Source organism: Suricata suricatta, chromosome 8 (genome assembly GCF_006229205.1).
Source record: "Suricata suricatta isolate VVHF042 chromosome 8, meerkat_22Aug2017_6uvM2_HiC, whole genome shotgun sequence".
NCBI lineage: Eukaryota > Metazoa > Chordata > Mammalia > Carnivora > Herpestidae > Suricata > Suricata suricatta.
In genome coordinates this window covers 16,216,637-16,240,978 of record NC_043707.1, presented here as the reverse complement: position 1 = coordinate 16,240,978, position 24,342 = coordinate 16,216,637, and the positions used below count along the sequence as shown (strand labels likewise).

The 24,342-nt window shown below is 40.0% G+C and overlaps 2 protein-coding genes across 9 annotated transcripts in view; one reads left to right on the top strand and one right to left on the bottom strand.

Annotated features, from left to right (window-relative positions):
• The window catches only part of METTL9 (methyltransferase like 9), a 48,294-nt gene that overhangs the window by 4,099 nt on the left and 19,853 nt on the right, over window positions 1-24,342 (bottom strand). For 4 of the 5 annotated variants that reach the window (XM_029949131.1, XM_029949132.1, XM_029949134.1 and 1 more), the window contains 2 exons: window positions 23,533-23,742; window positions 18,528-18,712 (listed from right to left, as the gene is read on the bottom strand). In XM_029949131.1, the coding sequence (XP_029804991.1) occupies window positions 18,528-18,712; window positions 23,533-23,742 (395 nt within the window). Of the gene's footprint in view, window positions 1-16,509; window positions 16,576-18,527; window positions 18,713-23,532; window positions 23,743-24,342 lie in introns of those variants that run through there. The other variant, XM_029949133.1, reaches the window with a different exon arrangement.
• On the top strand, window positions 267-10,964 carry IGSF6 (immunoglobulin superfamily member 6). 4 transcript variants are annotated; one of them, XM_029949136.1, is made up of 6 exons: window positions 267-420; window positions 4,229-4,588; window positions 6,597-6,691; window positions 7,479-7,526; window positions 8,326-8,406; window positions 9,985-10,964. In XM_029949136.1, the coding sequence occupies exons 1-6, from the start codon at window positions 354-356 to the stop codon at window positions 10,006-10,008; spliced, it is 675 nt and encodes a 224-aa protein (XP_029804996.1). In that variant the 5' UTR covers window positions 267-353; the 3' UTR covers window positions 10,009-10,964. The 4 variants fall into 4 exon arrangements, with proteins under 4 accessions (XP_029804996.1, XP_029804997.1, XP_029804998.1 ...); XM_029949137.1 differs by lacking the exon at window positions 7,479-7,526; XM_029949138.1 differs by lacking the exon at window positions 8,326-8,406.

Here is a 24,342-nt window from a genome sequence, read left to right as displayed (position 1 = left end):
CTACTCTGGACGTTTAAAGCAAGAATTACCTGTCAAACACCCTTTCCTGGGAATACACACTACTTGGGAAGCAAATCCCACTCAAAACACCTAATACCAATGAGGATCTGTAAAATCTAAGAAAAAGTTTGTCACATGAACATTTAGACATGCACTCTGGGCTAAAATCTCAACTTCCAATGGTGAAACTGGGTTACAAACAATCTTTACACAATTGCACAAAGTTCCCGATTGTGGTTCCTTAGTAAGAGTTCCTCTCTTCAGTTCTTCCTTTCTAAAGAAAAAGAGAGAGAGGAAAAAAGCCTCTCTCTTCAGACACACACTCCCACCACCACGCGCGCTCACACAACAAAATGAAGGCTGTGAAGAGAGGCAAGACCATCCTTGGCCTGGAAATCAATCTGATTCTCTTTTATGTCGGTAAGGTCTTTTTTTCTCCTCCATTTTATTTAATCAATTGCGATTTCTCCCCTAATGCATTTACATTTTAAGCCCCTACAGATTAATTTTTAAATGTCTAATACTATGGAGATGGTCTCCCCCCGCCCCCAAAAGAAACAGGTTAATAAAATGATAGCTGGGAGAAAGTTTCAGATTAACCTTAAAAACTCCCTTTGCTGCCTTAGAGGAGAGAACCTCAAAAAACGAAGGGTTGAAAATGTTCTTAAAATCGCATGTGCTACAGGGCACCTGGATGGCTAAGTCGGGTAGGTGTCCAATTTCAGGTCAGGTCACGAGCTCATGGTTTGTGGGTTTGAACCCCGTGTTGGGCTTTCTGCTGACAGCCCAGAGCCTGGAGCCTGCTCTGGATTCTGTGTCTCCCTCTCTCTGCCCTGCCCTGCTTGTGCGTGCTCATGCTGTCGCTGTCGCTCTCTCAAAAATAAATAAACGTTAAAAAAATTTTTTTTTAAATTGCATGGGCTGGTCATCAACAATGCAGTTTCCACACAGGCAAACGTGCTGGATGAGAGGCACTGAACAACATGTGCTGAATATTTTCAAAGAGCAATGCTCTGAAAAGCCAAATTGATACAAATTTAAAACATACTTCTCATTAAAAAAAAAAAGCTGCCACGGCTCCTTCCATACAGCATAACCATCCCGTATCTATTTTTAAAATTCCGCCTATTCTGTTCTTTTCTCTAGGAAGGAGAAGTGGCCCTAATAATCTGTCTTATCATATTGTGATAAAGCTAATAATCTCAGAGTTGCACTGAGGGTCATAGGACAGGGAAGGTGGCGAAAGTTCTTAAAATTAATTTTTTTTCTCATCTGTAAAGAAATAGATCAAAATGTTAACAGTGGTTATTTTGGGCAGAAGGAGTACTCCGATTATTTTTTCTAATCCATATATATGGCTTTCATAAACTACTTTTCGTTAGTGTTATTTTACAGAAGAACCCTTATCTTTTAAAGATATTCTGACAGGTGTGAAGAGAGGATAACTAAGATTTATCTGAAATCATGTAGAAGCAGGTGGGGGGAGAGACGGACAGCTTTGGGACAAAGACCGGCAGGGGTAGCTCTTCGTGCTAGCCTGCTGTTTCTGCCTACGCCTGAAATTCTCCGTAATAAGTGTCGACTCAGTTTTCTAGTTATTTTCTAACTTGGATCACAGTAAAGTGATCTTTTTTTATTCCCTCTACCAGTAAGATACACTTTCAACCTTTTCAGGAGGTCCTGCATTAAGAGAGAGAGAGAGAGAGAGAGAAAGAGAGAAAGAGAAAGAAAAAGAAAGAGAGAGAGAGAGAGAATCCTATAGAATATGAGAATTCTTAAAGAGTTTCGCAGGACCAGGCTTGGGGTGACTTCTCTCTTTTGTGATGTTGCTTAACTGGCAAGGGGGAGGGGCGGCAGTTTCCTTACCAGTCAGGCGCTCACAGAGGAAACTGCTGTCGGCTCTCAGCGCTCAGACTAACGGCTCTCAGACTAACCGCGTAAAAGTCGGAAATCATTGGAGACACGCAACTCCAAAGTTTATTTTTCTCTGGGGCCTTAGTTCTTCAAAAGGTTTAAAGTCAGCTTCCTTTTTTTTTTTTTAATTTAATTTTTTAATTTTTTTTTTATTTTTGAGAAACAGGGAGGGACAGCGTGAGCAGGGGATGGTCAGAAAGAGAGACTCCGAAGCAGGCTCCAGGCTCTGAGCTGTCAGCACAGAGCCCGACACGGGGCTCAAACCCACAAACCGTGAAATCATGACCTGAGCTGAAGCCAGACGCTCAACCAACTGAGCCACCCAGGTGCCCCTCAGCTTCCCTTTTAAATGGTTACCTGAGGGGCGCCTGGATGGCTCAATTGGTTAAGCATCCGACTTAGGCTCAGATCCTGATCTCGTGGTTTGTGAGTTCAAGCCCTGCATCTGTGCTGAAAGCTCAAAGCCTGGAGCCTACTTTGGATTCTGTGTTTCCTTCTCTCTCTACCCCTCCCCCTCTTGTGCTCTGTCTCTCTCTGTATCTCAAATGTAAAAAAAAAAAAATTAAAATAAGTAAATAAATACATGGCTACTTGAAACAGGACTTCAGACTGTTACACCGTGCTGGGCCTAGCTCCATTTCAAATCCCCAGTACAGACTGAGGATTATCCCTTGCAAAATGTTTGTACTTCTAGGGGGTGTCTCTGAGTGGGAGACGGGAGTGAACCCAATCCCTCAGCTGAAGACCAGCAAGAAGCCTGCTGGACTTCTCCAAGTGACCTTCCTCTCTTCCGGCTACACTTCCAACTCATCTCAAACTGTACATATACTAAAAACATGGTGAGAATATATTTGCATCACAAATGCCAAGATTCAGATTTTAATTTCTCTTCTGGATAAAGAGTATACGCAAACTATTAAGTTAAAAACAAAACAACACAAAACAAAACAAAAAACCTGTCTGAAATTCAAGCATCGGAACACTGGATTACTTTTCAATTTCATTTACAGCAGGAAAGGACAAACTCAGACAAATAAGACCATTTGGAACATACAACTAGACAGAAGTCAGGCTAAAAACCTGCATAAATTCCAGTTTGTTTCAACCAATACTACTTTATGTAGGCTCTCCCTGACCCCAAAAAGGGTTCAAGGCAGATCTTCCCATTTAGAAACACCAGAGGGGCTTTCCACCTCACGGGCCCAAGATCAGAAGGCCAAGGTGGGGACCGCGCCGGTGTAACTTGGCCGAAGTGCTCGGCAGAGAGACCAGTAGCTGTCTACTCCCAGCCTTGCCGATACCTGCGGAGACGCCCCAAATTAGCTCTAAAATGGGCATCTAACACCATGGGAACAGAGGTGGTGAGAACAGTGGCAGCAGAAACAGCCTCCTTTCATTAAGTACTTGGTAAGGCCTAGCCAAGGAACATTCCTTACGCATCGATGGTCTCACCGAACTTCACACTAACTCCACAAGCTGCATATACTTACTGTCCTCACTCTGCCAAACCCCCCAGAGCTAGGATCTGAACTCAAGCCTGTGCTCTTTATTACAACATTTTTCACTGAACAAAATAGAAGCTGTTGGGGACTACAAAGCAGGGCATGAGTGCCGGGAAGAAATCACGTCTGTTTAGCTGTGGCCAGGCCAGCTCATTAGGTTCCAGCTCAGTAACCAAATGCACTGCAGGCTAAGCCAGGGATGTATTTCCCCAGGTGTACACCTTGTCTTTTATGTTTCCCATGGGGACAACCAGGCTTACAAAGGATCAATTGTGAATTGCCATGAATTCCTAGCAATTCCAACCCCCACAAGGCAAAGAAAAAAAAAAGTCCCTCGTGCTCCTGTGTCCTGTGCTCAGTCATGAGCAGCAACACCTGCATGAGGGGCTTTGCCACCTGTTACCACGTCGACTACAACACTGTGAGGCCAGGAGCACAAGGGAGGAGGCGGGCTCTGAGAGATCAAAGGAAAGCTTGTAAACACACTAAGAGTAAACATGCGGCCCCCAACTTCCCAACTCCAGATCTGCGGCCACCTCAGCCCGCAATGCTGATTCCACTGGCACCTCTCTGTCCTCAAGTAATCAGACATCACAGCAAACCAGCAGGTGGAGGTCAGGAAATGTGGGCAGTCAGGAAAAGTGAGGATCACTGGGGTTTTATTAATAATAGTCTTACTTGTGCTGAGAACCAAGAAGGAAAAGGAAAAAGCTTGTTTGGGGTTCCCTAGCCCCAGAATGCCAGTTAAATAAAAGCACAGGCAAAGGAAGCGAGAAGCCCACTAAACGTGGCTCGTCTGCTTCCACCCACAGGGGCCGCTGGTGACTGCCTAGTCTCGGTCTCTCAGCCACCATACCTTGAAGTGGACCACACCCAAGAGGCCATAACCATTCAGTGTTCCTTCTCCCACGTGGGGTGCCCTGCAGAGCAACCAAAAAGCCTGTGGTTTCGCTATGGAGCTCACCAGCCGGAGAACCTCTGCATGGACGGATGTACCAGCGACACGGGCAAGTTCACAGTCAAGGAAGCCCTGACACAAAATCAGGTTTCCCTCACTGTGAACAGGGTGACTCTCAACGACAGTGCGATCTACATCTGTGGAATAGTCCTTCCCCTTTCAAAGGAACCAGGAGCCAAGCGGACTGGAGAAGGGACCGTGCTGGTGGTGAAAGGTCAGTTAGCTGAGGCTTTGCTTGGCTCTTTACATGCATGATATTACTTGTATGTGGAGAGTAGGAGATAAACGTGCTAACTCAATACCCTAGCCAGTGAATGGCATGATCTGACACAAGCCGACAGCAGTCTGGATTGAAGCACGACTCCAATCCCATCCCCAGCCTGCACAGACACAAAGCCAGGGCTATGTGAGGTGCCGGTCTCCCTCTCAGTGTCCAGACTCTGCTAGTGAAGGCTGGCCAATGGGTCCTTCTTTGGTGAATGGCAGTGAACGGTAATGTGCCAGGTCCAAAGGAAAACTCGGGGTGATTAGCAAACAGCTTGTTCAGGAACTGGGCTGGCACTGCACTCTCCAGAACAAGGCATAAGTGACCAATAAATTGGACCTGGGGGAAAAATGCAAAAAGGAGAATAACCACAAATTTGAGGAAAGCCACAGGGAGACCTCTGATCAGACCCATTCTGCACAGACAGAAGAACAGAAAGGGATCAGTGTGACTCTGGCTTCTTGAGGTTTGCTAAAAAAAAGTATGACCATTTCCTTATTCAAGTGAGGATACCGAACCTAGCTACATCTTACAAATTAAGATATTAAGAAATTTCAGGAAAAAAGCTTCACACGGAGAAGGAAATAAATCCTTGACTTTTTCTGAGCACTAAGATCATTAAAATATTAACTCAAAATCAACAAGCCCTATGGCTTCAAAATAGGACATTAGGGACAACCTGAGATCATCCTATATTATAATCCCTGCTTTCAATTACTAGGAGTGTTCTAATAGGCTTTTGGTATCCCCATTGTCATCTAACCTTAGTTTATTATCACCTATAAGATAAATTATAAATGAGTTAATACATGCAAAGCACTTTTGATGGTGCCTGGCTTCTAGCAAGTACTCAATAAATGTCAGCTACAGATGTTAAAACAAATACACAACTCTGGAGATTTGTAGATCTCACTGCATTCGTCTTCTATAAAAAAATGTTAGCCAAAACTAAAAAACAGTTTGTAAAGAGACAGAAGGTCTCAAAACTGGTGTGAAGAGATATTCTTCTCTAGGAAGAAAATAAAGTATTGCTAAGAAATGAAAATATTGCTAAGAGAGACCTGGCAATTTCCTGCCTTTTCTACCAAGCTCCTAATTTAGCACTTGAAACAGTTTTTTGAAATTTTACAGATATGCTGGTTAGTTTCACAACAAAAATGCATGTTGTACAAACTGAGTTCACAGGATGAGCATCTATGGCATATTCAGTTAAAAAGTGCAGGTTATTCAGATAATAGTTACAAATCTAATTGTATTTTGTGCTTCAAATAATCAGGTAATTGAAGACATGGCAGGTTACTCTCTTTCTACCTAGAGCATGAGATACTTCTTGCAAGGAGAGAGAAAATCAGATGGTAAAAATGGATTCAATAATTCTATCTTGAAACTTTATTAGAAAGAAGGGCACATATAACAATGCTGTCTTTTAAGAGATGTAGTAAGCCCCGAGATCCTCAGTGTACGGCCTTGCCGGTCCTTTGACAGACCATGCTATTCCGTTTATGTATACTCAACAGTTCAAGGTTGTAAATGTCAGCATCAACAAGTGCATGGCAAAATGTCTCAACTCCATGAACAGACTGTCCGTGATACCTGTACATCATTTCTACCAAAAGAAATGTTAAATGCCCTTGAACTGTCCTATATATTTACCTAACTTCAAATAATAGGTTATATAAAAGTGATTCTTAGCATTATGACAAGTCATTAATTGAATTTAAAAGCTTTTTAATTTTCAAAATGAGAAACAGTTTTAAAGAACTGATGAACTGGTTTTAATTATGTACTTGAGTATCTTTTGAATTACGAGACCCTGCATAAATTTTTACATGAAGAGCCAGAGTAAGTTCATGTCTTACCTCTAACACTTGCAGCTCCGGTTATACTTTACATATGTGCTTGCAATAGTATGTTTCAGTAGTGACTGCGTTTTTTTCTGTTTTTGTAATTGACAAAGAAATGAAGGGACCCCACAGTCTCCTGATAGCTGTTCTCTCGCTGCTCTCTATCTACATTATCGTCGTTCTCGGGATCTTCGTGGTCCTCTCCAAAGTAAGTCAAATTTTCTTGCTCTAGATGTCCCTACAGCCTTGAATATTATCATAAGGAAATAATTTTCACCTCTCCACACGTGAGCCTCAGAATTAGCTTACCTAATTAACATCCTCCTGTACGTCTGCAGGAAACACCACCTGCAGGAGAAGTCTACAGAAGTGTAAATTTTCATCACTGAAATTATTATTAGCTGGAGTACACAACTTACAATGTTTCCTCTTTAAAACCAGTAATATGGGAATAACAAATCCTTCATTAGAACTATCTTATATCCTATCTTTCTGCTGGGGAGCGTTATGGTTATCTATAAAAAGCCTAAGAATAGCCTTTAAGAGCAAAAAGGAGTTAACTAAGAGACTAGAAGCTGCCTTAAAATATTTTTTAAAAGGCGGAGCACCTGGGTGGCTAAGTTGGGACAGCTCAGAGCCTGGAGTCTTCTGTGGATTCTGTGTCTCCCTCTCTCTCTGACCCTGCCCTCCTCACACACTGTCTCTCTCTCTCTCCCTCAAAATAAATAAACATTAAAAAAATTTTTAAGTATTTTTAAAAGGCCTGAAGGTTTTGAGAAGGAATATCTTCTGGCTAGTCATATGTTATAAGAGGAGGTACCTACAAATCCTATAATCAACATCAGTTTGAGTTATTAATATAATAAAAGTATCTCAGAAATGCTTTATAGAAATTAACTCTTACTGTATATCATTTGAATATGGTATCAGATACCTGCCGCAACTGTTCTGAATGCACAAAATGTCTAAGATGACTTTCCTTTTCCTCTTGACAGTCAAAACTTAACTCTCTAAGAAACAAAGAAACAGAAGACTCACCAAAGGTACAGACCAATGCTTGTCAAATACTTTTAAAACGGTGGCTGGTTTTAACTATTTTAAACCCACAATAATTAAACACAGAGAACATCATGGTAACTTTCAACCATAGATACCATTTCTTTAGATATATATAGATATATACCTTTATTTCTTTTTGGGAGGGGGGCAGAGAGAGGGAGACAGAGGATCCAAAGAAGGCTTTGCACTGACATGGGACTCAAACTCACCAACCGTGAGATCATGATCTGAGCCAAAGTCAGACGTTAACCAACTGAGCTACCCAGGCGCAACAGATACCACTTCTTTCTCTTTTTTTTTAATTTCTTTTTTTAATGTTTATTTATCTTTGAGAGAGAAGGAGAGGCAGAGTGTGAGTGGAGGAGGGGCAGAGAGTAAGGGAAACAAAGGATCTGAAGCAGGCTCCAGGTTCTGAGCTGTCAGCACAGGGCCCGACATGGGGCTCAAATTCACAGACAGCGAGATCACAACCTGAGCTTAAGTCTGTCACTTAACCAACGGAACCACCATGCACCCCCCCCCCGATACCATTTCTTATTACTGAGAAACTTGAGGATAATCTCAAGTGGTAAACTACAATTTAAATTAGACTGTTCTGAACTACAAACCCTACATCACAGACTCCAAATACAAGAGTTAATGGGAAGTATAGACATGCTTAGGGTGAAGGGGTAGTTCCTCAGACTGGCAGCAATAACAAAAGGAAAAGCTCAGAGGATGTACACTAATGATCACTTCTAGTCCAATGAGAGACACGCATTTTTTCCCCATTTGCATTTACAGAAGAAGAGTGCTCGGCGTATTTTTCAGGAAATTGCTCAAGAAGTATATAATAAGGGAAATGTGGAAACAAGACAACAATCTGTAAGTGTAAAACATCACAAAGACGTAATGCAGATAGAAAGCCTGTTTGACTAAAAGAGCTAAGCTGCCAACGAGCCGTTAATAATCATGTTTTCCTGTGGAGGAGGAGTCTGAGACTTTCACCTATGATGCCTGTTTATAGAGAATCTGTTTCGATAAATACATAACAAAGGACATTTGACACAGTATTAAATAGAGACCAGACTGGCCTCTTAGTGACATGGACTCTTTCAGAAACACGGTGGATATAGGAAATGTTTTCATTTTGGACAAGGATGCTTTTGCGGATTCTGAGACCCTTTCTACAGTATCCTGCACGCAGTAGTGGGAAATAAGGAGAAGTTCCACACAGGTGGAACTTGGGACAAATTATATAGAAAACACTACTTGTTGCTAGTAAGGCAGAAATAAATTCACATTAGAAAAGATGAGCTAATGAAAATAAAAATTAAGAATTTCTTCAGTCTTAGGATTGGAGTGGCAAGAACAATACATCCAACAGGGTCCCTTTAAAGTCCTATAAAACAGGTTTTTCAAAAAAAGATGCTGTTTTTAGTGCTAGCAGAGCACTCACTCAGTTTCCATGAGTCAGGCTGCTCAGATTTCAATTAAAATGTATACAAAACAATGAACTTCTATACTAAGGATTTTTCCTCTTAACCAGGAGCCAAGAGGGCAAATTTAACAAGTGTCTGATACCAGGTGTGGGTTTTTTTTTAATCCGATTTTTGAAAAGGACTTTCATCCAGGAGAGAATATGGTCTAAGTAGCCATTTTATACTTCAGTGTGTATAGAAATACGTCAAGAAATGATCTAATTACCTAAGACACCATCTGAATAATTATAAACGCCTGCTCACTCCTGTATTGCTGAGGCTGGAGCCTCTTCTTCTGCAAACAGGGAAGATGCTTGTCCCGAAGGCAAGTCTAGGAGTGAGTGTGGTGAGTGTTGTGAGCCAGGGCTCTCACAAAAGCATATGAACAAGAAAATTCGTGTCAACAGAGCACACAGGAGCATCAGGGTAGCCCAGACTGGAAAACACTACAGGCCAAATAACCCCGTTACTTCAACGACAGTATTGGACAATAGAAATGCAATGAATGGAATCTTAATACATTTAATAAAATATAATAAAGAATGAAAAAAATGCAGGGTGCCTGGGTGGCTCAGTCAGTTAAGTGTCCAGCTTCGGCTCAGGTCATGATCTCACGGTTCGTGGGTTCGAGCCCTGTGTCAGGCTCTGTGCTGACAGCTAACTCAGAGCCTGGAGCCTGCTTCAGATCCTGTGACTCCTTCTCTCTCTCTGACCCTCCCCTGCTCATACTCTGTCTCTCTCTCTCTCAAAAATAAATCAAAACAATTTAAAAAAATGAAAAAATCTTTAAAAAAAGAAAAGAAATTTGACTTTCAGTTCCCACATCTTACTCTAAATATAGGGATGCTAGTAACTGGACCTTCTCGATTACTGGAGGGTACTTGGGACACAATGCAAAAGGGCAGAGTAGTTTATATGTTGCTTGCAGCGGGGCACCATTGGTTACATAATCTTAATTATGGCTTGTTATTTACTATTTCAGGAGAAAGGCAACACTTATGAATAAAGAAGAGCACTTTCGAACTATGAAAAACCATAGAAATGTTTTAATTTTCAATTAAAATCCAAATCCGGAAGTTGTGACAGTGATCATGGACACACAGGGCTTTGCAAAAACAATCACAATAAATGGAAAAGATAATTCTCTACAAGGAAGGATGCTGCAGTACAAGGAAATGATCACTAAGAGTAATTACCAAAATATTAAAACCCTAGAAATACAACTGAAAAATACTTTCCTAATTTGCCAGGAGAATTCTGAGTAGGCTAACATTTTAAAAACTTCCATTTTCGTAATACATATCCTGTATTTGGTTCACTCAATATATGAGGTGCGTGATGACTGTTACCCTGAAGATTAGAAGTCACACTATGTCCCTCCATCTTGAGTGTAAGAATTGTCTTTATGGGTGTGACAGTGATGGGCCAATGAGACTAAGCTGGGAGGGAGGGAAGAAGACAGAAGTGAGATGCCAGAGACTGAATTAGAGAAGCCATCTTAAAAAAAACAAAGAAAGAAAAAAAAAGAGAAAAGAGAAATGAAAAAACAAAGAAAAGAAAGGAAAAGAAAAGAAAAAAAAAAAGAAAAGCCATCTTGAAAAGGACTCGTAGAAGTATTACTTCTTCTGGTAGGGAACAGATAAGAATATGAGCTAAAATACAGAAGATCCAATGCAGAAGGTCAGACAACCTCAGAGCAAATAAGCCACAGTCGACTCTAGATGTCAGTGTTGTGCCAAGTAACGGCAGCAGCGGAGCAGTGGGCAAGGCAGTACTGACTTTTACCCGAGTTAGGAGGGAAGCATCAGATTAAGGGTTGGGTGCAGCAAAGATGTTTATGGAATCATTCCATCTCACCGAGAAAACATGCTGTGGATGGTTCTTTGAAAGATACCTCACTGAAAAATCCATTTCAAGTGTGCATTCATTTTTGAAAATGAATTACAATCTATTTTTATTTCATTAAAGTGTTTCTTTTAAAATGGTATTAAGTGAGGGGCGCTTGGGTGGCTCAGTCAGACTTTGGCTCAGGTCATGATCTCATGGCTTGTAGGTTCGAGCCCCGCATCAGGGTCTGACAGCTAGCTCATAGCCTGGAGCCTGTCTTTGGATTCTGTGTCTCCCTTTTTCTCTGACCCTCCCTTGCTCACACTGTCTCTCTCTCAAAAATAAATAAAACATTAAAAAAATTTTTTTCAATGCTATTAAGTGTATTCTATTTTTTAAAGTGTATTCTATTTTTAAAACCCAGACAGAATTTTAAAATATTTTAAAAGTGGTTGGTTGGCTCAGTTGGTTAAGTGCCAGGTCATGATCTCAAGGGTTGTGAGTTCGAGCCCCGCACTGGGCTCTATGGTGACAGGACAGAGTCTGCTTGGGATTCTCTCCCTCCAACCCCACTTCTGCCTTTCCCCCGCTCACCCACATATGCACTCTCTCTCAAGAATAAATTAAATAGGGGCGCCTGGCTGGCTCAGTCAGTTAAACCTCCGACTTCGGCTCAGGTCAGATCTCATGTTTGTGGGTTCGAGCCCCACATCGGGCTCTGTGCTGGCGGCTAGCTCAGAGCCTGGAGCCTGCTTCCAATTCTGTTTCTCCTTCTCTCTCTGCCCCTCCCCCTCTCATGCTCTGTCTCTCTCTGTATCAAAAATAAAATAAAACATTAAAAAAATTAAAAAAAAATTAGATAAATAAAATGTTTTTAAAACACTTTGAAAAAGTTTTTGCAATGATGACTTGAACATGGTCTCCAACATGTGTAATACATGTGCCAGGAAAAAATGGACAGCAAGGGGGAGCACATAAATTCCTTTTATTTGTGTGTTTGTAATATATGTGTGTGAGTGCCTATTTTGTAGACTTGTGTATATTGTGTATAGTGTGTGTACATGTATGTATGCATGTATGTATGTATGCGTATATATGTTTATGTGAAACTTATACACAAAAGTAGAAATTCAACTGGCATAAAGAATTGTATTAATAAACATGTTAATATTTTCTTCCTATAACCCAAAATAAATGGTCTTGTGTCTTCCTGGGTGTATAACCCCACTTTCAGATCAACCTGGATGAAATAAATGAATTTCTAAGCTGGGTAGCAAAAAAGAGTAAGCACGACCTATCTAGGTGAATACAAAGTGCTGGATTAGATAACTTACTTTTCCTTTCTGGGAGTCATTGGATTTTGGTACTCCCAGGGCTGAAGATACACTGTTCTTTGTGTAGGTTAACCAGAAGACAAAATCCCTGAGATACATTAGTATTTAATGTAGAATGAGCCGTACCCAATGCAAGCAAGGGCTGTGTTTCCAAGATCGTTGTTAGGGCTCAGATTTGGAATAGTTCTCCTCTGGGAAAGTAGTTACATTCTTTCAGGTCATATGTCACAGTGACTGATGTGTACATTAATATTCGTCCTTTTAGTCACCCATCTAGTCAACAACTACCGTTGGGTGCTACACTATTATACAGTCAAAGGCCTTTCCTCCGTGCCACCCGTGGATCACACTGACCTTGGCCATCCCTAATCCCACCTGTTCACACTCTCGGGCTTTTGCACATGCTGTTCCCTCTGCCTGGTAAAATGCTCCCCAATACAAATACAGCTCGAACGTCACCTCCTACACGAAACCTTCCATAACCTTCCCTAGCATTTATTGGGTCTTTCCCTCTCTAAACCCACGGTACTCTGTCACATTTCTTATCAGACTATCCTGCCACTGTCTGCTTACATGTATCTTCTGTGTGATTCTGCAAGTGTCTTACGACCAGAAGCAACTTCTACATTATCTTTGTATACCCACTGCCTAGTGCTGCTTGTTAAAAACTAGGCTCTCCAACACCTTTATATGAAAACTGAATACTATTTCTACAGAAAAATATTCTTTCAGCCTGTCAACTGAGATATGAAGCACACTTCACTCCCTGGCCATCAATGCTCACCCTTCTCCATAAGGTGTATTGGTTGAATCCCTGGAAATACAAATTTTCCTATTTGCTGAGCATCCAAACTTTTCACTGGAAAAAACTGAGCTATAACTCTCTGTTTCGCTTTGAGTTTCTGATGGCAGTGGAGAGAGAATAATACTGAAAGACATCCCAACAAGAGGGAAATGACAAAGACGTGGTTCTAGTGTCTCCACACTCTACCCTCTAGACAAGCGCACTCACACTACATACCAAAAGATGTGAGTAGGCTTTGCAGAGTAAGTAATTTCTTTTTCTCTACTATGTGAGGTCTGAGTGAACTGGAGACCCCTGGCTAACTGCCATATAGTTAAGTCTCTGTGGAGTCAAGTCACATAAAGTGATAAAGAATGCACACTTTGAGATGAAGTTACAATGCATAATGAGGACAACAGGGGTGCCTGGCTGGCTTAGTCTGAAGAGTATGAGACTCTTGGCTCCGAGTCGTGAGTTCAAGCCTGGGTGCAGAGGTTACTTATGTGAATAAATATTACAATGCATCAAATTGTGATTATTATTGTTAAAAGGGGGAGATCTGAAGTGGGTCTGAAGGACACTGATGAACATTTCACACTAAAGGACTACTGAACAAATAGGATCAATAAAGCCACAGATAAAAATGAAGTAACAGAACAGAATGGGACAAAAGAAAACTAACATGTATAACATACCCACACGGAGACAGACGCGGTGAGGTGCTAGCCCATCCATGAGGTTATTTAATACCCACAACAAACCCCACAGAAAGTGCTAGCCCCGTTCTTACAGATGAAACACTAACCTTAATGAGAGGCTCCTGTTTCAAACAGGGCCAGCTCTCAAAGCCCAGGCTCTTTCTATGAAACCATCCTATCTGAGTCTTGCTTATTTCTATTTAGACTTAAGGGAGTTTTAAGACTAAAATGTCAAATTCAACCAGAACAATGACCCTCAAAGAAAGTGAGAAAGTTGCCAAAGGCTACTTCTCCAAAGGCCCAGTCCTAATGGCTTTCACAGGAGAATTCTACCAAACTTTCCAAGAACAGAGAAGTACATGCAATTTAAACTGTTCCAGAGCACAGAGGAAAAAACGTTTTACAAGGCCAGCAGAAGGCTGATACCAAGACATGACAAAGATAACATCCTCCAAATAAATAACAGATAGATACATTGTTTTTAATTTTTGTAAACACAACCCAGTGATACAAAACTACCCATCCCATCTAAGCCCAGAAATGCAACGGTGGATATATATTATATAAGTACTATTAATTTAACAAGTCATAGAAGAAAAAACAAAATAACTATCTCCAGAGATGTTAAATATACAGGTAACAAAATTCAACAGCAATTCCTGACTTTTAAGCTCTTAATACAACAAGATTTAAAAGAATATGTACTTCGGGGCACCTGGGTGGCTCAGTTGGTTAGGCAACCGACTACAGCTCAGGTTATGATCTCCTGGTTTGTGAGTTCAAGCCCCCGTATCAGGCTATGTGCTGACAGCTGGGAGCCTGGAGCCTGCTTTGAGTTCTGTCTCCCTCTCTCTCTGCTCCTCCCCAGCATGCTCCCTCTCTCTCTCTCAAAAATGAATAAACATTAAAAATTAGAAAAAAAGAATATATATTTCAAGCCAAACAACAACAATCTCAAGCCAAAAGACAGCATCATATTGAAAGTAGAAATATTCTCATTAAAGTAAAAAATAAGACAAAAATGCCCACCATTTAAAAAAATATTTTTTGGAATTTACCAATTCATTGGGGGGAGGGTCTAAAAAATGAAAAGGAAGCAGCAAAACCATTTGTAGATGCATCAAGGAAACACAAGAAAGCCAATAGAAAAGCTACTGGAAACACTAAAATAATTCAATAATATAAAAAATTACAAAATTAGTACACACACAAAAATTCAATTGTGTGCATTATATACACCTACCATTCATTCTAAAATATGACAGAAGAGCCATTTGCAACAACATGGATGAAACTGGAGGGTATTGTGCTAAGCGAAATAAGCCAGACACAGAAAGACAAATACTGCATAATCTCTGATCTCACTTATATGCGGAATCTAAACAAGTCAAACCTGTAGAACCAGAAAGCAGAACAGTGGCTGCCTGGGGCTGGAGGGTGGGGAAAATGGGGAGATACTGGCCAAAGGTCACCAACTTCCAGTTAGGAGTAAGTTCTGGGGATCTGATGTAGAGCATGGTAACTGCAGTTAATAATACTATATCGTATACCTTAAGTTTGCTGAAGGAATAAATCATTTAAGTGTTATGACACACACAAAAAAGACGATGTGAGGTGATAGATGTATTAATTAATTTGTAGTAATAACAACAACATATATGTATATTAAAGTATCATGCTGTATAGTTTAAATACATACAATTTTTATTTGTCAATTTCCCCCAAAAGCTGGAAAAAATTTAAGAGTCGCAATAATGATAGAAGAAAAATTTCTATTTAACAATATCAACACAAAAACACATAATTAAGATAAATCTAACAAAAACTGTGCAGGACCTTTATGAAGAAAATTTTAAGTTACTTAAGGAAATTACAGAATTCAAGGTGCCTGGGTGGCTCAGTTGGTTAAATGTCTGACTCTTGATTTTGGCTCAGGTCACCATCTCACAGTTCATAGTTCAAGCCCCGCACTGGGCTCTGTGCTGACAGCTCAGACAGAGCCTAGAGCCTGCTTCAGATTCTGTGTTTCCCTCTCTCTCTCTGCCCCTCCCCCCGCTTGCTCCCTGTCTCTCTCTGTCTCAAAAATAAATAAACATTAAAAAAAAATAAAGAATTGAATAAAATGAAAGACACATCCTATTATTAGCTAGGAAGACTCAATATTACTTAAATTAATCTATAAAATTTAAACTAGACCAACTAGTGCTAAAGTTGATCTGTTAAATAAATAAGCCAAGAAAAATCTGCAAAGGAACTAATGAAAGGAGGCTAATGCTATGACATTAAAATGTATGATAAGCTAGGTTCCCCTGGGTGGCTCAATTGATTAAGCATCCAACTCCTGATTTCTGCTCAGGTCATGATCTTGCGGCTCATGGAATTGAGCCAACTGTCAGGCTCCTAGCTGTAAGAGCAGAACCTGCTTGGGATTCTCTCTCTCCTCTCTCTGCCCCTCCCCCACTTGTGCTCACTCACAAACACACACTCTCTTTCAAAGTAAATAAACATTCTAAAAATGTGTGCTAAGCTAGAGTAATTAAAATAGTTTGGTACTGGTACACATGGAAGGATAACTCTTAATAGAGCCAAACCCATATGGGACTTCAGTCTATGATAAAGGTCGTGTTTCAGAGCACTGGGGAAAAGATGATTATTTAGTAAATGGTTTAGGATCCCAGGCTAGCTATTAGGACAACTCTGTCTTTTACAAGCAGTTCTACTCCTAGTAACGGATCATACAGAAAACCTTACACTTGACTTCCTTCAGGTTTCTTTTACTATGTCACCCTCTCAGTAAGGCCCTTCCCTGAGCTCCCTCTTTAAAATTACAGCGCCCATATGCAACCCCCAATTCCCCTTCTTACTTTATTGTTTATTTTCTCCATAGCATTTATCACCAACAGCATGCCATTTGCTTCCTGTCTTCCTCACTAGAAGGTAAGCTCCATGAGTGCAAGGATATTTGCATGTTTTTGTTTCCAATAAACGAAAATTGAAGTTAGAAAGACGCATTTTGCATTTTTTCCAAACTAACCTAAGAAACAAAATTGCTGTGATGGGGCTAAAGACAAATTACAAAAAATCATTTCATCTGCAATTGCTTTTTGTTAAAATAAAGATTGGGTCAAGTATGCAAAACACACTCCTATTTCCTTAAAATAGCCTAGTATTCATGAACTCACACACACACAAGGTCACTTTGCAGCTCGCAGTCCTCACAACGTGTCACATGGAGATCATCAGGATTTAATTAGTGACCTAAAGAAAGGCAGCAATAATAAAGTGCCGCAGAGCAACATGCAGGTTTGCTGTGTCACGTGGCAGATTCCTAGGACTCGGTAGACAACTGCAGGTCCACCATCAAGGAGCTTGTTCTCAGGCCTTCCTGGGGACTACTCTCCTGTGCAGTTGGATTTCCTCTCCATTTTTAGTGTAAGAAACACAAGGAAATAAAATTCATGGTTAGATTGATGTTTCTTCCCCTGCTCTTCCACCTCCTGCTAAGCCAGGAAATAGCACTAAAATTCTATCATGTGGTTGCCCAACAGGACACAGGAAACCAGGGCCTTACGATCTGATGACTAGTGATTGCAATGCAGATATGGAGCTAGGGCTTAATTACACAGGGAACAGCACTCACAAGTCAAGTTGCTGAACTATCAAGGACATTTACTAAGATATTCAGTGCACTACACACACTCACACACACACACACACACACAGTGTGTTTGCATGCTATACTGGCACTCACACTGGAAGCAATTTTTTCTTTACCACAACAGGTGATTCACCAATAGGAATGTAAAAATGGAGAAGTTCAATCAGCTATCTGGTCTACCTGCACTTCTTCCCACCCCCCTATGTCTAAAGAATTCTGCATTTTCCCCATCATCAACAAACATCTAAAATCATTTGGTATCCGTTAAAACAAGCATTTAATCTAAAGGGACGAAGACTTGAGGGGGCTAAAAATAAGAACAAGAAGAAATAAAGGAGCAAGTCAAATCCATGGTTATAAGCAAACAGGAACATTATTCCTTCAGACAGATTTTCACAGATATTTGAGAACCATGAAGCTTACGAATTATTCATGGATTTCTTAAAAAAGTCTTCAAGTTCTTACAGTTTTTGAACCCAAGGCTGAACTGGCAGTAAAATGGAAAAACTAAAGATTTTTAAATATTACCATGTATTACTTACATAATAGTTTTTATATTGCTGCACATTACTAACTTTTGAAAATGCAAAAGAGAGGCTTAAAATCCTAACTTCCAACATGACCTGAAATGCAAACCACGTGCGCTAAAACCATGAGTTAATATGACTACAACGAGGTCACAGTAAATATGAAGTAATATGAAATCAAATGTCTTTTAATATATTCTTCATTTGGTATTGTTCAGGAGCAAAACTGTGCCATCAAAACCCAAATGTCATACAAAGAAATGACACATGCCATGACACAAATGGTCTTCACAAGGGTAAAACAGATAATGACATTTATCATTTTTCAAGTCTGGAACAAGAGATGTAAAATATAAAAAGCTGTGACACTCAGGGATTGTATGCAGGTACATTAAAAGGCATCACTTATTTCCTGGCTCAGCTTATAAGCTGATAAACAAATGGCTCAAGCACCATTTCAGAGGAGGAAATATGGGACACACTTTAGGTTTTCAATTCAAGGGAGCAGACCCAGCTGGGTACTCGCTATTCCCACTGCAAAGGGAATACCAGAGTTCTATAAAATCCACACTAAGATGAACATTAACCAAGATGATATTAACCATATTCCTTTAAATTCCAGGCTATTCTAAGAAAACAGAATCACAAATACCAGACAACATCTATGTTGGGTAAGAAATGACTTGACCACACTCACCGTTTTCCACATAGGGATGAAAGGGTAAAACCAGGGCAAGGATCACCCTGCCTCTAGTCGGCTCCAAGACGCTTCTGATATCTTTTAACAAAGTCAGGGGCTGATCACAGCGGTCCAGCAAATTTAAGCAGCTGATGACATCATACTGGAACCCTGTATTCTGCCATTCATTTATACCAAGCACTCTGAAAACAGGATAAAGAACCTGATTGATATAAAACCCCTTCAAGACATCTTTCAAAATAACTGAGACACCAGTATAGGCTCTAACTTTGTCTTCTAAATCAAAGTAAATGCAAGATCTTTCATTTATAATTTATATTTGCAGTAATAAAATGGCCAGGCAAAGAAAAACAGCACCCTTATTTCTTTAAATTTAGCATTCACCTATTTCCAAATCTAAAAACATACACTTCTTTTATACGAACGAAACATATGTTTAAAAGGAATGAGTTACAAGGTGGTAAAAATGGTTACACAACTAGGGCATCAAATTCCTGAACATAAAATGGACTAAAATAATCCTACTTTCTACTTCATTGGAATGTAATCATAAAATACATCACATATTCATGCTTTATATTCCTGGGGTCTGTCCTATTTTTACGAATGGCTGGGGGTATTCTTATGGTTGGGTATCTTCTTAAGAAGATAATTTCCATTTACAACCTACAGCCTTTGAGCAAACATCTCTGTTTCCAGGAGACAGGTACTATTCATACTCTAGAATTTCTTATCTGAATAACTACACAGAAAACGATAAAGCATAGGGCATCCTATCAAAACCGTAAGTGAAGAGCACAGTTACATCACTCTCACCCCTCCCTCTCTCTCTCCTACCATCCCCCTCTCAGATCATTTCTTTAATTTTTTTTAATGTTTTATTAATTTTTGATACAGGAGAGACAGAGCATGAGAGGGGGAGGGTCAGAGAGAGAAGGAGACACAGAACCAGAAGCAGGCTCCAGGCTCCGAGCTAGCCGTCAGCACAGAGCCTGATGCAGGGCTCGAACCCACGAATGTGAGATCTGACCTGAGCTGAAGCCGGAGGCTTAACCGACTGAGCCACCCAGGCGCCCCCATTTCTAAGTCCTTTACAATGTTCTATCCACAGAACGAGAGTTCTCTTATCACCGGTCTTTGTTAGCCACACCATTAAGGCAATTCTGTAAATTACTCACTCCTGCTTGGTTATAACAATCACAGTGTGGCAGACGGGGCAGGTTATGATAGAGACAGGGAAGAAAAGGAAACAGGAAAAAGGATCTTTGGTAAACAAGTCTTTGATAATGCTGAGTAGATACAGTAGAGTTATCTTAGAAAATTCTGAAAGTATAATGAGGGCTGTTTTAAAAAACTCATTAGCATAGTGACATTTGAGAGCATTTTGGAATAGTAGAAATAAAGGAGCACAAATCACTGAGCTGCATCTTGTTCTCAGTCTCGGTTTTTGTACTAACTAAAGCCTCTTCCAAAATAACGCCCTAACCAACTTCAAGGGACTAGTCAGATTCCTTTGTTGCTTGAAATAAGTAGGGCATTAGGGCTCCAAAATCACTTTACTGTACAATGATGATTTTAGAAACTGGATTTAGCTCATTCAAACTATAAAGGACCTACTTTGGGGATAAAAATACTATCAATTCTGGGGCGCCTGGGTGGCTCAGTCAATTATGCGTCCAACTTCAGCTCAGGTCATGATCTTGTTTGTGTTCCATGAGCTCCAGCCCAGCATCAGGCTCGGTGCTGACAGCTCAGAGCCTGGAGCCTGCTTCGGATTCTGTGTCTCCCTCTCTCTCTGCCCCTCCTCCGCCCATGCACACACTCACTTGCTCTCTCTCTCAAAAATAAGTAAACATTAAAAAATTTTTTAAAATACTCTCAATTCCATTTTAAAAGCCGAAATAACAACCAAAAAGGCCTATTTGTATACTAATACCTCAAACAGCCTATTTAAATTCATAAATTGTAAAAAAAAAATTATATACCTGATTTAAAAAAATGAAAAAAGTCTTAGGCCCATCTATAAGGAAGCAGAAGCCAAACATTGTCAACATGGTGTAATATACAATATCTCAATAAATCCATCTCTGAATTACTTGCAGATTTTGAAAGAAAGACATGCTCCAATAGAAAATTATGGCTTTAATAAGGGATAGTTAACAGCTACACGTTTAGAAGCCCATCTGCCTCTTTATTTCTGTTTGGTGATTTTTCACTTATAAACTCAGTTGCACGGATGAAGACAAATATACTGACCCCACTCAAACTGCGTATTAACCCAGGTACTGAGACATGTGGTTAAGATTTCCTCTTCTTACTGCGAACAGTGGAAGAAGTGACTTGTCCAAATCATACTGCAAGTCACTGGTAGAGTAAAACTTGCAACTGGGAAACTCCTAGTGGGCTATTCAGGCCAACGAACCCACTCTCCCCAGCTGCGGGGAGAAAGACCCTGACAACCACTCTGTGAATCAATGCTTCCCGGGTGGTGGGTTGAGAGTGAAGAGCAGTTTGCACTTCGGTCTCCAACATCTTTCCATCAAAAAAAAAGAAAAAAGCCTGGGTGCAGCTGGTTAAGCGTCTGACTTCAGGTTAGGTCATGATCTTGCGATCAGTGAGTTCGAGCCCTGCATCACGCTCTGTGCTGATAGCTCGGAGCCTGCTTCTCTGCCCCTCCCCTGCGCGTGCTCTGTCTGTCAGTCTGTCTCTCTCCCCCCTCAAAAATAAGCATTAAATATTTTTTTAAAGAAAATAAAGGGTGTTAACATGAGAAACAGAATTGTTTTTAAAATTTTTTATGTTTATTTTTGAGAGAGAGAGAGAGAGTGTGCGAGCATGGGAAGGACAGAGAGAGGGAGACAGAATCCGAAGCAGGCTCCAGGTTCTGAGCTGCCAGCACAGACCCCAAATATTGGGCTCTAACTCACGAATTATGAGATCAGGACGTGAGCCAAAGTCGGACACTTAACCAACTGAGCCACCCAGGCGCCCCAAGAAATAGAATTCTTTATCTATAATATTTTTTAAGAAAGATCCCAAACCTACAGATAATGGATTAAAGTCAAGCAGCTTTCAAATTTACACTGAAGATCTCTGTTCTCTGGTGTTAACATGTACATACAATTCCTTTTTGATTACTCATGTGTGAAAAGTCTATGCGAATTTAATTCTAAACCCACACCCTTTACAGTTCAGCATCTTGCCACACCCTTATTTCCTCTACCATCTAACTACCATTCAGACCAATTAATTTACCACTAACTTTTGGTGAAGCAGACTGAGGAAGGAAAACACGCTACCAAAATTTTTTCTGGCCACAGATTTTTTTTTTAATTTATTGTCCCTTGAATTGTGGAATTGTTCATTAGTACACACAATCAATAATTAATTATATACTCCTTTCCTATGTCTGTGGCTTTTCTAAAACAGTATTTCTAACCCTGGAATTATGATTTTCAAGAAAATGAGTTAAGTAATAGTTTACCTTCGTGAAGGCTATAAAATATATTTTCCTTACAGAAGTGACAAAGCAATCAGTATTTTGATAAATCCTAAATAAAAAGCAAAACACCAACAGTATAAAAAAAAATTGCTGTTTTGTTTTAAAAATCAAAGCCAGATCCTGTAATTTTACAACTGGGTTTTCTGGCATAAGTAATGATACCCTGACAACAAAGAATAAAAACTCGGCCGTTTTCTGTGTATTTTTCATGAACTTAGATGTTGAAGAAAAACAAAAAAATAGCCAGTTCCCAAGCCAAGAAAATAAGGTATTAAGCTAAAAGTCTGCCCTGCCAGCAGGTTGGACAAACCTCAACCTCAGTAAAATACTACTTCTTCATTAAAATCTCAGACTGTGCTGAAAAAACACCACTTTCCTGAATATGTTTTTATTTAATACTAATAATATTGTGGAAGGAATATCAACCAGTATGAATTTCCTATTTAGGTCCAACTGTTGATTTTGGCATATGTGCTATGTATTAGGAAAAAGAGAGGCACCTGGGTGGCTCAGTCCATTGAGCATCCGACTTCGGCTCAGGTCATTATCTCACAGTTTGTAGGTTTGAGCCCCATGTCAGGCTCTACACTGACAGTTCAGAGCCTGGAGCCTGCTTCAGATTCTGTGTCTCCCTCTCTCTCTCTGCATTGCCCTCCCACCCCCCCGATAAACTGTCTCTCTGTCTAAAAAAAAAATATTAAAAAAAATTTTTTAAAGAAAAAAGTATTTCTCATATGGTGATAAGTTTACTAGTAGGTTACATAGCATATAAACTCTAGATACAATGAATTATTAATTCAGATATCTAAATTTCAGATAATTCCACTTAGGCGTTTAGTCTCATGAAGGGCTTCAATGGCAAGCAAGCAAGGGAAGGAGCAGGGGTGAGGAGGAGGGGAATGAAAATGTTTCAAACAAGTTCCTCCCCATATCTATTTTCAAACAGATTTTTTTTTAAGTGGGAGGAAGGCATCAGATTAGGAATTTGGCATGATTTAAGCCACTGTTAAAACAGAGGTCAAAACATTTCAAGTTTTCAAATGATGAATTAACTTCTTTTTTTTTTTAAGTTTATTTATTTTGAGAGAGAGAGAGGGAGGGAGAGAATCCCAACCAGACTCCTCACTGTCAGCACAGAGCCCGATGTAGGGCTTGATCCCACAAACCAGGAGATCATGACCTGCGCCGAAACCAAGAATCAGACGCTTAACCGACTGAGCCACCCAGGTGCCCTGAAAAGTCTCTACATCTGATCTCCCTTTTCCAAGTTGTTCCTTACCTACCCTTCTTCTACAGTGGCAACCCCTCTAGTCCAGAAAAATACTGACAAGGAAAAATAATTTCTCTCTAAATTTCTATTTAACAGGAATATGGAAAGTTTAAAAAATTTTCCAATTATGGAAAATCATTTCTAATTCATATCCTTTAAATAGTATACTCTCAAGAAGAAATACATCTGAAACCAAGAAATATACCCCAAACCATGTCTAAAAATTATACCTGTACTTCTTCTTCTGAAGCTGCCATATCATAGTTTCAGACAGCTCAGTGGCATAAATTTCTTCAAAATGAGGACTCATGATTTTTGTGACTTCTCCATCTCCAGCACCTAAATCAAGAAGTCTATGGGTTTTCCAGTCTGGATTAATTTTTAGCAGTCTCTGAAACTGATCTGGTGAAAACACAAACATTGAGCCTCTTCCTAGCAACCTAGAAGAAAAAAAAAGACAAAAATGGAAGAGTCTATGCAAATTAGGCATCCCACATACATTCAGAGTGACTGCAATAACTCAGCATCAACAGCCTCCTGAGCTTACAAAATGTTTGTTTTATTTGATTATTTGGTTAAATTACATATTACCTTTTACAGGACTTACAGGAGTAAAAGCAAAGTTAGTAATATAAGAAAATACCTGTAGATATCATTTGGCTCTGAGACTATAAATAATACCCCATAAAGAGTCAGGAAAGGAGAGGAGTAAAAGGTAGGGGAAAAAATAGGACGAGAAAGGAAGGGAAGGGAAGAAGAATGAGTAAGAACCTAAAAGGTTAATGTGAAGAATCTAAGTCAAAATAGGACGGAGAGACGGACACAGTAACAGAAAACATATTTATCAGTTAAGAAAGATGACATCCCGACAGAATCCGGTCATAGCACTAGCCAATAACACTAAGCAGAAAAATCACACAGGAAAAAAAAAGCTGTTATTAAACTAAACAATGCATGAAAAAAAAAATAGCTTCAATGTCACAGGTTTTCAAGACACACTAGAGAAAAAAAATGGTCCCTGCTGATATCAGTTAATTTGT

Coding starts and splice junctions, on each gene's coding strand:
- IGSF6 (XM_029949136.1), top strand. CDS start 354: ATGAAGGCTGTGAAGAGAGGCAAGACCATCCTTGGCCTGGAAATCAAT. Junction 421..4,228: donor TCTGATTCTCTTTTATGTCG/GTAAGGTCTTTT, acceptor TTCCACCCACAG/GGGCCGCTGGTGACTGCCTA. Junction 7,527..8,325: donor AAACAGAAGACTCACCAAAG/GTACAGACCAAT, acceptor TTGCATTTACAG/AAGAAGAGTGCTCGGCGTAT.